The sequence below is a fragment of the Hylaeus volcanicus genome, chromosome 6 (assembly GCF_026283585.1).
Source record: "Hylaeus volcanicus isolate JK05 chromosome 6, UHH_iyHylVolc1.0_haploid, whole genome shotgun sequence".
NCBI classification, from domain to species: Eukaryota; Metazoa; Arthropoda; class Insecta; order Hymenoptera; family Colletidae; genus Hylaeus; species Hylaeus volcanicus.
The window spans coordinates 18,152,278-18,167,118 of NC_071981.1; the positions used below are offsets into that span (position 1 = coordinate 18,152,278).

The window sequence follows — 14,841 nt, forward strand, 5'->3', positions numbered from 1 at the left end:
AAATATTCATGAGATCTTCTTGGATACTGCAGAGAATGTACTCAATCGTTCATTTTTATTTAACTTTGCAACATTGAAATTTAAGTTCAATGATTTCTGGTCAAATGCGTTTTGTTAAAACTGTATCGAAACAGGTAAGTATTCGAAGAGAAAGAAAAATATTATGCGTCGCTATCCCATCGTCTCCTATGTAGTAGTCAGTGTTTGGGCAAAGTGCAGAGCACGCAAAGCCGAAGCATCTAGGAAAACCGCATTTAATCCTTTGCGGTCGGAGCACGTTAAGCGATGGTCGCGGTTACAGCGAGCTGCAAAATTATTACCGTGGTCAATATTATCTTGTGCCACATTCGAATTCGAGGACATTTTCGTAACGATCTGGCGTACTATGAACCACCTATTCGATATATTCCACTTCCATAATTGTTTTCCATTTCTGTTGTATTCGATTATATTTCAAGAATGTTTACGTTTCATTCTAGAACTATACTCGCCATTTAAAATCACTAGTCGAAGAAGTACATTGACACGAAACATTCCAATCTGATGAATTACGTAATCAGATCATGACCCACCGCATTTAATGAAACGATATCGTTGAGCATGCACAATGCATTTCGTGATTAAGTGCAGGCATATTTAATGGCGCATTAGTAGCCACTTTGTAGCGTAAAGTGGTCACGCGTGCCAGCGCAGTGTGACAAATACCTAGTGACGCTAAAATAAAACCGGTGGTTTGCGAAGGCGTGACGTTGGGGGCAGGAAGTGACAACACATCCTCGTTGCGTATCGCAGGAGCAAGCGAACGCCTACGAACCAGCGACAGGTGGTATTCACGTGGTGCCACCGGGAATTCTATTCCCCATTGAAATATTAATATACACGGACGAATAATTTATATCAAACACCGATAGTCACCGATGATTACATGAAAATCTTGTTTCATCGTCAACAAAGCAGCTCCAAAGGACTCGTCAATGGGGATCATCTCTGACAGCCTCTGCTGCTGTTATAGCTAGCCAAGTTACAGAGCCAAATAAATGCATAATCACTCAGTGATTACGTTACGAATACTCCCATGATTCGCTTCTCGTTGTCTCAGTCTTCAACTCAGGGATCTCATCAAACATGTTGAGCTGTACATCTCCACCAACGACCTGTCCTCTAATCAAATTTAATTCCATCCAACCACGTTCCCTTAAGACGCAGGGCACCCTACGATCTCGGAGACCGTCCCTGGAACGTCCCTGGTCAACTCATTGCGTAATTGGTCTACTTTCTGCCTCGGATAACGGGTTCGAGGATAGTTCTCGCGCGCAAAATTGCATCGTCCGATCAAAAATGCCAAAAACACGGGCGAAACGAGAGGCTACTGGTGTTCTCGCAGGAAGTGACGACATATCCTCGGCATGTGTCCCAGGAACGAGTGGACGTGTGTACAAAACGGCAGCTGTCGTCCAAGTGGCATTGCCCTGTTCGCTTCAAAGTTGCGATTCTCGTTGCGTGCGATCGCACGCACGCACTCACGTACGCAAGAAACTGCGTATCGCGGGAGGAAACGAGATGCAAACTGTCTGGGAAGGAAGTAGGAAAGAAAGGGAAAATGGCGGGAATAAAATGAAAGGAAACGAGCAACGCGGGAAGGAGCAGAAGGACGAAGAAGGGCGAGGAGCAAACGCGGCGAGGAAAGAGGTGGCAGTCGAAGTCGGCGTGGCATCGCCAGATGCGCGGCACATTTTAATTAACGTCCAGACATCCTCCGAGACGGGTGACCCCGAGCTCAGGGCCATCCGATGACCCTTTTCCCAAGCGACCATCTCTCTCCAGTTCGGAGAACGAACAGGAAGTGGTCTCCCCTTTTCGCCACGGAGAATGAGATTTGCTAGCCTGGCCTCGCGATAATGGCGGCATAACTTCGACAAGCTTCCTCGCGAATGTGTTTCAACGTGGTTTGATAAAGTAGCCGTAACACCAGGACACGTTCGACCGATGCTACAATCCTTGGCGAGCGATTAAAATTGTTTTGCGAATTTAATATATTTTTCAAGAATTTTCAATCGAGAAATATATTTCCCGTGGATTCCTATTTTACCAGGTCTGAATTGCCAATCTCTGCTACGAGATTCGACACTGTCTGCTATGCAACTGTCTAATATTTAGCGCGTTAAATGAAACATCTATTCTATAATTAATTTCCAGTATGTTTCAGACACATGATGTATAATCTCAATTTCATATTTCGATCTTAATAAAGTAGTAAACTGAAATATATTAGAATAATATTGTCTGTGTTTAAACTCATCTCACAGAAAGTGAACATTAATTCGTAGAATGAAATATCGAGTTGCTCGGTGCTCGGCGCAATTCAAAGTTAAATATTAGAACAACTACACATAATTGTAAGTTATATCGCTATACTGGATTCTATGAAAATTATCAGGTATTTTTGTATCCGGTGCTATACACCGAAGTACCGATAAACACGCAGCCCCGTGTAAACACAGAACGTACACACTCCTGTTCATAAGTTACCGAACACTCGCTAAATATACACAATCGAGGTAAATAAATGAAACCTTGGATCAATACCGGGAAATAATCAGGAAATTGCCTGACACTATAAACCTTTTTTATCCCTTCTGTGCCAAACTACTAAATTCAACCCTGAAGTCATATCCACGTGTTACAATACATAAAGTGCAAGAATGTATCCTTTAAAAAATGATACCTATCTGCATCCAAATTTGTATTCACTTCGATATAAACAAGTGTCCAACAACGATAACAGTAATGATAAAAACAACATACTGATACAAATCAATATTTGTACAATCACATTTTGTTTCTCCCAATAACACACGATATTTTCATTTATGAACGACTACGTACATCACGTATCGCGACAATCCGTACGAGCAAACGTGAAATGTGTACGTTGAAGCTATCTCCCCCGGTGAGTTGATAATGCACGAAAATCGATCGTTAATCGCGATTCCGTCGTTCCGTTTAGCGGAGGAATGCTCGTACACTTGATACTCCACACCCACACATTCAGGATAACGTCAACGCGCCAACAGGGGCGACGTTGATATGAAACTTCCAAGGTTTGATTTTACATTCAAACATATACGAAATACACTGCTTTACAACTTTCCATGCGAGGGTATTATTATGGAGGAAATTTATTACATAATTTGTTGCGCGACGAATGTCGAAACCACCGAATAATTTATAATTTAGCTGAACAAATCAATATTTTCATTATACATATTATTTCACAGAATTTGTACGACATCGAATCCCTTTAAAATTATCATTTTCTAAATTAGTTAAACCATCGTATCCTCCTTATGCGATGGGGATGTATGATTAACTTAACGAGGTCTATAGCAACTATAATGTGCAATTAATTTAATGGAGATTATCACAATTATATCGTATGATTAATTTAACAGGGATTGCCGCGATTATATTGCACCGTTGGCAGAAAAGCATTAGTATCTCCCTCGAGGTGAATAATTTCGAAAACAACGTTGGGAGCGAATGAAAGAATTTCTAAACGCGCGGCGCCTATCTCCGTCCCTGAGGTTGTACGTCGTCATACCTGCACGTTGGATTACGTTGCCGGCGAGTCAGTCATTCATAAAAATAACGCGGCCGGCGCATGCGGATACTACTACTACGAGAGGCATTCAGTGCTCGGCGTGCACGTAGTACGATGCGCGTATGCGACGTAAAACGTACACACGCTTAAAAATGCGGATACATTCATGCGGTTATTGTGCAGCTAGGTGAGCGTAACCCGCCAGGAAAGGGGAAGACAAGAAAGTGGAGTCGGAACGACTCGTATCAGACCGTGTTGCAGCGCAGGTATTACAATGCTAATCCGTTGCATTACGTTGGTCTTCGTAACGAGATTATCGACTAATGGAAAAATCCTGAATACTCCCACCCTTCTTCGAAAATTTCAAACTTTGGTGAAAATTGTTTCGGCAACGTTGCGTTACGGAGCACCTAGGTATACAACAGTTTTGTATAACCCTCCTGTGTGAATTTTCATTCATTTTTAATTAAATTTCTATTTTGTTTATTATTTTCATTTCTGGTTCGGTGGAACATTATCTACTTTGAAAGGTATTACAGGTATTACAATTATCGGGTTCGTTATAACTTCGATGGAAAAAATCTCAACACCTAATGTTAGAAAAGCCATATCCTCTATGCAAATTAATTTTCTAGGAAGTTTAGTGTCCGGATGAATCATAAAATATGATTTACAACAAATTGCCATGTAAGTTCAATATTATGCTACCACAGTACTTTTGCGCTTACCGCGAACTGTCAATAAAGTATGAAATCTACGCAGAAACTCTGCGACTCGGAGAAGATTAAAGCAAGGTTTATACCTCTAAAAATATCTCTTTACATGTTTGAAGCACAATACCCATTCAAATGTTTCCTTTAAAACATGTACGAATTTTTTGGATATACATTTATAATTGATTGATTTACTTGAAATATAAGTAGCATTTTTAGTCGTTGCATTGCGTTGTAGGAATTTGCTTTTAAACGATATCAGCGCAAGTTCTCTAGTAAACAAAATATCGTTGATAAATCGGACAAGCAAAAAAGTTCTTAGCCGATAGTAAATGAAGTAAGAAATGAATTGCTCGTTCTAGCAAACGGATAAGATAAACCAGAAGTTTACACTGTAATCTTCCTTCATTATTTATATTTACAAACAGACTTTCGAAGCGAAATATTTACTTCAATCACTTCGCGGAAATGATTAAAAAGAACTTCCCTGAACTTCGTAGAAGTGCGTCGAAAATAAATATTTACTCTTGAAGTAACTATCAAGTCCAAGTGCGTCGAGTTATTTCATGTTAAATCCCATAAATGCAAATAAGATATATACATGCATTTCAATCATCATATCGACAAGTTGTCGATGTAAAAATTCATTTAAAAATAAATTAGTGTATTTCAAATTGCGAATAGGGACCTACTCCAGAGGGTATACAGAAACCGCGGATGTATTTAGATACACTTAAACGCACTTATGTTTCACGCAATAATAATTAGTGCCGTTCCATGAATTAGCCATCGAGACTGGTTCCTTTCTCATCGTCCGCCATCGCGCAAAGAATTCGAGGCTCGAAAAAAAAATTCTCGCGAGACTCGTGAGAGCCGCGTAGCCCTCTCTCGTTTCTGTCGCCGGAAGGAAACGAGTTCTGCTGCGGAAGATGCGAATCGAGTACCGAACCGTGGACAATGTCGCGGACTCGTGCCAAATGGGAAGCAGCTCTCCATGTGTATACCAATACTCCAATACTTGAATATTAGATACCGTTAAGGTTGTCGTATTTGATTATACTACTACAGAACTGAACAAATTAATTGTTCGAGGAAGAGAGAGAGAGAGAGAGAGAGATTTGTATGGACTTTAATTGTATTTTGACTCTATAGTTTCGATTGCAGTTATATTTGTTTCTTTGTTAAATTGAGTAGGAAATAAAGACGAGTGGTCGATAAAGGGGCGTGGTCGCTAATGGGAACGGTTACTAGAGGAACTACGATTTACTGTTCCGTGTTTCAGCTAAAGATGGATGATATTAAGAGACATAGTTGATATCAACCTGAAGGCAAATATCTATGTTACTTTTTATATTCTAAAATTGTTTGTCAAATAACAAGTTAATGTTGTAACAAAAGTAGAAATACATAGGTTCAACGTTGCCTCGACTTTAGAATTATAAAACTGCATGTCGTATTGGGTACATATAATATAAGTAAATACATTTTGTTTTTAACGGAAAAAAGATATTCAACCATCGAAAGTGACAGTCGCTCATGTCCCACTTATTTCTAACGAGTTTTATTGCTATATGCCACCGATTTCTCTTGCACCAGTAGTCTAGATACATATTTCTATCACTTACCAGAATTAGACTTTTATTCAATATTAATCAATCCTATTAACAGGCCGTTTATATCACAGACCGTCTCCTTAACCTGAACACGAAACTTGATGGGATATACACTTTTACTGTGGCTCAAAAAATAGAATCTTTTTATATTTCGTTACTTGAGATTTTTGAAATATTTCAACGAAATTCTCCGTTAATATTTTCGTCGTACAATCCATGAACAGGTCCGTCAGAGTTTCCGGATGCCGACGGATCTGACTTTATCGCACGGCAGCGTCTGAGGCTAATAACGGGAAAAGCAAATCGGTACCGCCTCTCACTCTCCGACCATTAGAGGTGTGCGTGAATGGTCGCGGATACCTTCGTGGAAGGGAGGTCTTTCCACCGAAAGAGAAAAATCTCGGAGCATTCCAGAGCGGCTGCTCGCGAAACGCAGCCAGAGATCCGTGGACGGAGCGACGTTAGGCGAGCGCCGTTACTTAACGACCGTCTTTTTCAGGGAAAGTTCAGGCCGACGTATTGCCTCAGAATGAACGAGAGAGTCCCCTAGACGCTTCGCGAGGATGAACGATGGAAAGGGGCGAAAGGAATCCGTACGAGTCCTGATAGATGCCTCGAAGCCTCGCGGTTCCTGGACCGTAACGCCGCGATTCCCAGACGAAGCATGTACAGTATGTGATTAAATTATTGCGATCACTTTCTAAACATCATTCGATGCAGGAGCACCGCTGGATGACATCGTACCACTGGGATGTGAATTAAAATCTTCTTAACCGAGTAGCTTTCCGAAGATGTCAACAAAATTGGCATGATTATTTATGACGAATTGATTTGCTTCTTTACCCTGTAATTTCGAAGGTACATAGTGTATTTAACGGGAATGTATTATCTTTGATAGTTCCAGTGTTAAGAAAGCATAAATCGAGACTTATCGTAACGAGGTAGTGTATCCTATCTAAAAACGTTTTCTTTTCATACGAGGAACTGCTGAAATTGGCGCAAGACGGAAGTATCAGACCAATAGTATACCAAGAATTGCAAACTCTAAAGAAAATTGAGTAAAACCAGCTGCAAGTAGGTCTGTGTCGAAAGAAAGATTGCATCGGTATTTGCTCCCTGTAGATCAGAAGAACTGAATCGATGGAAATATGAAGATTGCAAAAACAAAGACCAAGTTTCTTGTACCAGGTGTAAAATGCATTACATTTATCCAGACAGAAATAATTCCATCTTGTATAACAGGCGAGTATTTAGCATTGTTTTTCATCAATTAGTATTTATCATATAATAATATTGTATCATTAAATCTTTCAAATAATGTCTTCTTTATCAAATGTCGAGTATGATTTTTGCATGAACTTATAACTCTGAAGCTGATACACTTAACCGACTTCGTTGAAATAATTAACCTTTATAACTCGCGTATGGCCTTGCCAACTATAATGAATGCGCTACCTGCATTTGTTCTGTAAGTGTTCATAGTTTCTCTTAAGAACAGTACATTGTTTTATAACCAAACGGTACTCTGCAACATTTTAAACAAATAGCTAACAAGTGGCTGATCTAGACTCACTGGAGCGTTATTGAAAATTTATCAAGCTAAAAAGTTTAGATACTTGAACTTACGAAATCGAGTAGAGAGACGTGTTAAAAATATATAAAGGTTTGCAAGCAACAGTGGGAGAAGATTTCCAACGAAAAAAAATATAAACATGCCAAATAAATAAGGAATGAAAAACTTATCACTAGATATACACAGGTACAAATACCTGCGAGCCCATAATTGTCGAAGAAACTAATTATACAAAGAAAAATATTTCCTTAAAATTGGTATTGCAAGAAAGAACATTGAATTTGCAATCTATACCGTACCAAAACGTTTATAGCTCTGCATTCGTGCGCAAGGTGGTCATTTCAAGCACTTGCGAAAACAAACCGAAATGGATCACGCGCTTACAAACATTTTTGTACTGTTTTTCGATGCTACCTTCATCCTTGAAGTGCATCTGCTGTCATAAATGAACATAAGGCGCGCAACGCCGTATTGTGCACGAGAGACTAATGAATGTTGTTGTCAGGAGCTTAGACGACAATGTTTTCAAACAATAAGGAGTAATTCGATGGTTTAGATGTCTTAATTACACGGTTTGCGTCTTCATTACCAACGCCGAGCAATTACTTCACTGTAGTGCATGAGAACTGCAAGTGTTTTGAATCTAAACTGTCACGTATCTTTGACAGTTTAGACGCAAAGATAAATATTTTCTAAGTTATCAGTCGCGTAAATAGGAACAACGGGATAGAACTCCAATTACAGCTATGCAGAGAAAGTTCCCTCGGACACCTCTACGTAAGAGCGAAATAACAAATCGAACGATTATAGCCGAGCGAAACTTATCGTCTCATGGCGTGTGGAATTCATTTTAACCGCAGGCAATAGTTCCACGATATACATGCGAATTGTATGAATTGCATTTCTCGCGATAGACCTGTCGAAATAAAAGTTAAGAGCCACATGTGTGGGGAACGTAACGCTTACATAAGCGCGGAATTTCTGTCTTGATAAATAAACAATTTTAGAGCGATTACCAAATCGAAACTCGACAGTAGAAATGCACGAAAAAGATTTGAGTTTCTGTCGAATTTTAATTTATGTTTAAAAACCTCTCGATAGAGTACATATGGTACCAGTCGTTTAGATGTTACAGTAGAAAGTAGAGTGATAAGTGCTACTATAAATACAAGTTTAGAAAACTGTGACATCCTTGGCATATTTCAGATGGATTTATCAAATAGAGACCACGTTATACTGTGTACTCAGTATACTAAAGTATACTGAAATCAGACAATTTGGACCGTAAAAGTTTAAAAATTCCTCCAAAATAACCTGTTTTTCTTTTGTAGGTACTGAGTACTTGCATGCCTTGCTACACAGAGCAACCATGCCAACGATTCATGAAATACACCACGCAGGCGTTCGAGTCGCTCGTGAACGAGAAACAAGAATGCAACGATTGTAGCACAATTTTTCATAGCTGGTGCACGTCAGCGGTTACACAATGACCCCTTCAGGGAAAGTTCGTGTTTGCCCTAGTCCAGGTGAAAGAAATTCTCGGACGGCCGTTACAACCGCAATACGCAAGGCCGACGGTTCGGGCTTCCGATTTCGAAACCGCGGTACGAATAGCTCGCCGGCATCTGGTAATATGGGCAAGTTCCTAGCGTTCAGCTATTCGCGTCAATGAATTCTGCAAATTTTCACGCCGTGACGACGAGCATTGCTGCGCGAATCCCTCGTGCTTCGATGCGCGCGTCCCGAGGCCTCTAAAGTCGCTCGATTTCATTCATCGTATAATAAGAGTTTCCAAAAATGAAACTTTACGTCGGTTTATTCAGTTTATCGTATCTCCATTTCGAGCACGGAGTGTAGTATTAATAATAACGCCGAGGATTACTTTGGTGTGTCTGAGAAACCATTAACTAAACAGCAAAGTGACGAGTGGCCGATAAACTTTATCATTTATCGAGGAACATCAAAGATGTTATGGGAACGTAGTACAGATATATTTTTAAATCGCTCGCAGCCTTCAACGCCACGGTTGATACGAACATTTTTTCATTGCGTACTGTAAACCTATACGTGGAAACGTAACTTCAGGGGCATATATTCTTTTACAGGCAGTAAAAATTATTGCAACGATTCGGGATACGCCGTGAGGTCAAACGTTCTTACGTCGAGCGTAATCGACGCGAGATGTTTATGAGCTGTACTTATATTCATACTCGCCTACTCTATGATAACAATTTAAAAAGCTCGAAAATAATACTTGAGAATTAAAGACATTAAGTGTCTGCACTCGTACGTTGCTCTCACTGGCTTCAAATTTTTGTCGAGTATTTCTTTCCTCGACTTCGAGGAATATGTATATAATCTCGGGGAGAACATAAAATAGAATGATCCGCTTTACCTCGTAACGTATGCTAGCACACGCAGTAAATTACTACACAAAGAGACGGCACACGGAAATGTGTGCTACTCTAGAAATACCAAGACAAATAAAAAGAACAATAAATCCGAGGTAAATGTAGAATTTACTTCGATAAACTTATTTTTAAAGTTTTCGTATCTCGTTTAAAATACAGTCGAACAATCCACGTGTTAGGAACAAAGTAGCATACATGTTACCATTGTTGAAGTTACCAGTAAAAGCATAAAGTATGTAATTTCTTTAATCCGATTACGGTAACGTACCCCCTTCCCCCTACCATAGATAACAAGAAGAAACATCTTTTCTCATAGAAACGCTTCCTTTCGAATCTATCGTTAAAGAAGAATTGCTCCAACGCAAATAGTCACGAATTTTCGTTTATTCAAGCGAAATACTTTCTCAGTCCTCGATGGGTTTGTCTCTCTACCAATAGAGACGGTTCACAAATCGTTAGACGGGACGCCTTGCGCAATCAAGAGTTTCCACGCACCACGGCCATTCAGCCACGCAATAAACGAAACCTCAATGGACAAATTATCTCTCGAGCCGCGCGTTAACAGCTCGCGCGAACATAACGTGGAGGCGATAAACTTTATCGTTTATCAAGTAGCACAATGTTATGAAACGCGGTACGATTGCTCCGGGTCGTAGGCTCGTGCAGCCTTGAGAACGGTCGGCCAACGTCTCGTGCCACTCGCGACAATTAGCCTAAGTTCCCTAACTGCCGAAGAATGGTATCCTTTTTCTAACATAAGAGAAACCATAATTAGTATAAGGTCCAAGCGTAGAATTCAAGAGATTCGAAGCCTTGGACCTATGACCTCTTACAATTAGTTTCGAGGACCACTGAACGGTGTTATCCTTTCCCTAACGCAACCAACCAAAAGAGTTATGATTTTATTGACAAACTCTCCAACAGCGTTAAGGACTTTCTCTTGAGTTATTTCTTACTACTGGAGTTAATACAACACTACCAGGAGTCCTGGGGAAGATCGAAGTCCTCGCATATCTCCCAAGAGTTGCACAAGACCTTAAACGCCCTAATCTCTTAGCTTCTTCCAGGACTACTCAAGCAGCAGAAGGGTGATTGAGAGAACTCTCTTAGGTTCGTCTTACTGTTGAAGATTAATACAACATCACCAGCCTAGCTAGATGTCGCTCAGGACAACGTCGCAGGGAAGTAAACGTCCATGATGGCTCCCCCAACGGTGAATCTGGAGAAGAAGACAGGTGCTGTCGACTTACCTGGTCGCAACGGAGCCATAGCACAATGGAGTTCGAATGTCTCAGGGGACCGCCTAATCCGCAACCACCGGCTGTCCGCTGAGCCTTCAGAATATCCGAGTGACAGACTCCGTACTGCTCGAACACTTCCAGGGACCTGCAACCAAACAACAAATGTTATCGTGAGTTCACCGAAATCTGTGCTCCGATGATAGCTCGCCTTCAACCCTCCCTCTATCGCATAAACTCAGTTTTTAGGCAGATAGAGAAAAAATTGATCTAGAAACGAGCTGAGTGGAAGTAAACATTTTATTGCGTCAATGGGTGCAGTTGATGACGGTTCGTGATCAATCTTAATTTGGTTACGGGGTCTGTACAGGCATCGGTAACAATAGTGTCGGTAATTTTTGAATTTTGTGTTCTCGATTGTAGACGCCAGGTATGAAAGGGTTAAAGAATGTGACTCGAACCATCTCGAAATTCATATCGGTAGACGAAAGAGTCGATAAATCTCGCAGTCAACCGGGTCAATCGACTCGAGTATACAAATTCGGGCGAGCACGATTTCAAAAGTCGTACATTTTCTCCTGCAACCTGTGGCGAGACGTGTCGCGATCACGTGCAGCGTATCATCCAACGTGGCCATTTCTGTCTCACTTTCATGATGAACGGTCGATGAAATCCGATCGGCTGCAGGAATCGGCCCACGATGGAGAAACCGAGACGGGATCGGAATTTTTTGAAAGCGTCCTCATGTGTTCCTGTGTATTCGTTGCGAATAATTTGTGTCGTCTACCGAGCCGACGCATTCCCCGCTTGATTTCGAAGATACTTGAATCGCCAAATTGAACGAAAATTAATCCCCGCGATTTTATAAATTCACTCGAAGTAACATACGATAATAACAATTAGATTCATCGTTGGCTCTGATTTTCAGCTACGGTTCCCTCGAGTTTAGGCGAAACTCCATTTTAATTTCCGAGGCTATTCGCCTATTTCATATATGAACATTTCCAACGTTACCGCGAACCGTTTCGGGGAACCGAAAACCAAGCGAGGCGCTTATTTTCGGAATTTACACAGTGGCTCTGCCCGTCCGTAATCGAAGTTTTTAACGTCTAAACATCCGGTACAGTAACCCGATAATTAATCCAATGCCATAGCAAAACAGACCACGATTACTGGGTCAAAGACAGCAGAGCACGTTGCGATGCTGTATCACGAGTTGATGACACGGATCGGATGAAACGAAATTCTTGCCTTTAGGATTATTAGTGACTCGATGGGAGAAGGTTTGTTTAAACAAACGTAGGAGATGAGACGCACTGAGATAGATACCATGGTACATATCTAACGAAAAGCTTATTTAAATGAGTACAGTTGATCGATAATATCTATAATCACAAATACTATTATCATGATCATTGTGGTAAATTGAAATATACATTTTGTTTTGCACTCGTCGTTACTAAATACTTGATCCACGGAAAATATCATTTTATCTTATCTGGGCCACTAGAGAAGAAGGTTATCCACCTCTACTTTAAATGCTCCATGACGCATGTGTGGATCGATGTTTCATTAAAATAGAACCTACTGAAGAATGAAGTGTTCTTTTTTTTTTACAGTTATTCCTTTAGCTAAGGCGCGAAGATACAAAACAAATTTCATTTTATTGCCACTCCTTTTGGGACCTTTTCGACCCCCATGATTCGAGGTCCTTTTAAATATTCGAAAAAGACGATGAATAATAATTTCATGCCAGGCTTGTCTCCGTTTAAATTACACCGCGAGTCAAAGGAGGCTGTGTTCCCCTAAACTGTAACACGAGCCGAGATTAAGAACCATCAGCTTAAATTGATTCCAAATTCAGACTTCCTCGTTCCTTCCCTCCGAGTCAGACTCATAACCCACGAAACGTCTGTTCCCAGACCAACTTTTTTTCGACGGGGCAATCGAAGCACACCACATCCGTCGCCCTGATTCATCGTCTAAATTATCGAGTTGACGTTTAATCGACTGTACGTAGTTCGCTCAAGGAACATCCAGATGTCGAGGAACGAGGAGATACAAACCTGACTCTTGTGAAAGAAGCACCGAGATACCGATATTATCTCGCGACATTGCGACTCTATCGTACGTTTTGACCTCCAGTCCTGATACCATGATCCCAACCTTTTTATCAGCTCTCCCGCGCGGCGCTTCTTTTTCAAGATGCCGCGACTCGCGGCGACGGAGGTTGCACAATCTAGCGCGACGGCCGTGCAATCGGCGGGAATTGGAAAAGGTGCAAGGTGGGAACGGAAAAGCGGACTTTCTCTCGGGTCAAGTTAATCCACGATCACCCTGGTCGAGGAATGTTACGCCATAGCCACCTCCACGCGGATCCAACGCTGGACAAATTGTTTCGAAGAAGTCCGCGCGCATAAGGAAAATGCGTAAGAAGTCAGATAGTGCATTTGTACGGGGAGGTGCGCTGAACTGTTTGCAACTCGGTATCTGGGGAACCGGTACATCGATTTTAGCGATCGAGAGCTTGAACTGCGTGGATCCGAAAGGTCTTTGAACTAGGTAGGGGTTAGTTAAACAATTTTGAGTATGAAAATATTCAATTAAAAATTTTGAAAATATGGCGGTTTGAACTCTACTTTCTAATTTTTGCTAATCTCCTGACTAACCCAGACCATTATACTACGTATCCTTCACCTGTATTCCATGAAAGTACGCATCCACGGTTTAGTCGTCGCCTAGCACGAGCTAGCGGCGCATCTACTTCGTACCAGAGATCCGTCAAGGCTGCGCCGCATGCAAATGAAACGTGGCTTTAATGTAAATTTAATGGACACGCGAGCCACCATTCCGTTGGAAACAAATGTAACGCGCGCGTAACGTTTATGGAAATCGTGTAAAGCCGATGGTCCCAACGGTTCGATCCACTTTATTTTCGGTCCGCGATTTACACAAATGTTCCAGAGAGCTGTGTCCAGCGAAAGCTGGACAGGCTGTTTTCATGGTCGGGCTGTGAATAAATTTTCAAACGGAGATTGTGGGACGATGGTGAAATCTCTCAAAAACGGTCGCTTAGACGGTGACAAATCCAACATTTTTCCATCACGAATTCGTGCACGCGTGCTCATAAAAATTATTACAGAAATAACTCCAGAACGTTTGTTCTTTAAAATATCGATGAATCAGCCGGTTTCCTCGTGGCCTCTTTCGTAGGAACTCTTAAGAATGGTAAATGGTTCGGGTGGTAAATCATACAAGTGCCAGGAAACACAAAACATCTTCTTTTATTGACGGGGGAAGATGTAACTTCTATATTTATTCAATAAGATAAATTGTATTTGCGTGAAAAGATGTAGATGTAGGTCATGTTTATCAAAAATAACTTTTCCAATGGAGGAAGAATAATGTAAGTGGTATAATTTTTTGTCCTCGTGGGACTCGCATCATTTATCATTTCAACTCTTTAATTGTTATCAGCATTCTTCTCCTGATATTATTTCCCTCGCAATTTCTCAATGGGTTAACGAACCAGACATCGCTACTAGAGGTAGTAATTATCAGGTTCTAGATTGTCGATAAAGTGCAGTAGGTCACGAAAGTACTTCAACGCCTACAACAAAGAAGTATAACGACCAGGGTATGAGAGCTAAGTTTAAACCTCTCTTTAAGACTTGCTCGCATAATCATGATAA

At 41.0% G+C, this 14,841-nt stretch overlaps 1 protein-coding gene across 2 annotated transcripts in view; it reads right to left on the reverse strand.

Annotated features, from left to right (window-relative positions):
• Positions 1 to 14,841, reverse strand: part of LOC128878179 (tRNA dimethylallyltransferase) — a 72,185-nt gene that overhangs the window by 19,524 nt on the left and 37,820 nt on the right. For both annotated transcript variants that reach the window (XM_054126172.1, XM_054126171.1), the window contains exon 4: positions 11,162 to 11,297. In XM_054126172.1, the coding sequence (XP_053982147.1) occupies positions 11,162 to 11,297 (136 nt within the window). The remainder of the gene's footprint in view (positions 1 to 11,161; positions 11,298 to 14,841) is intronic.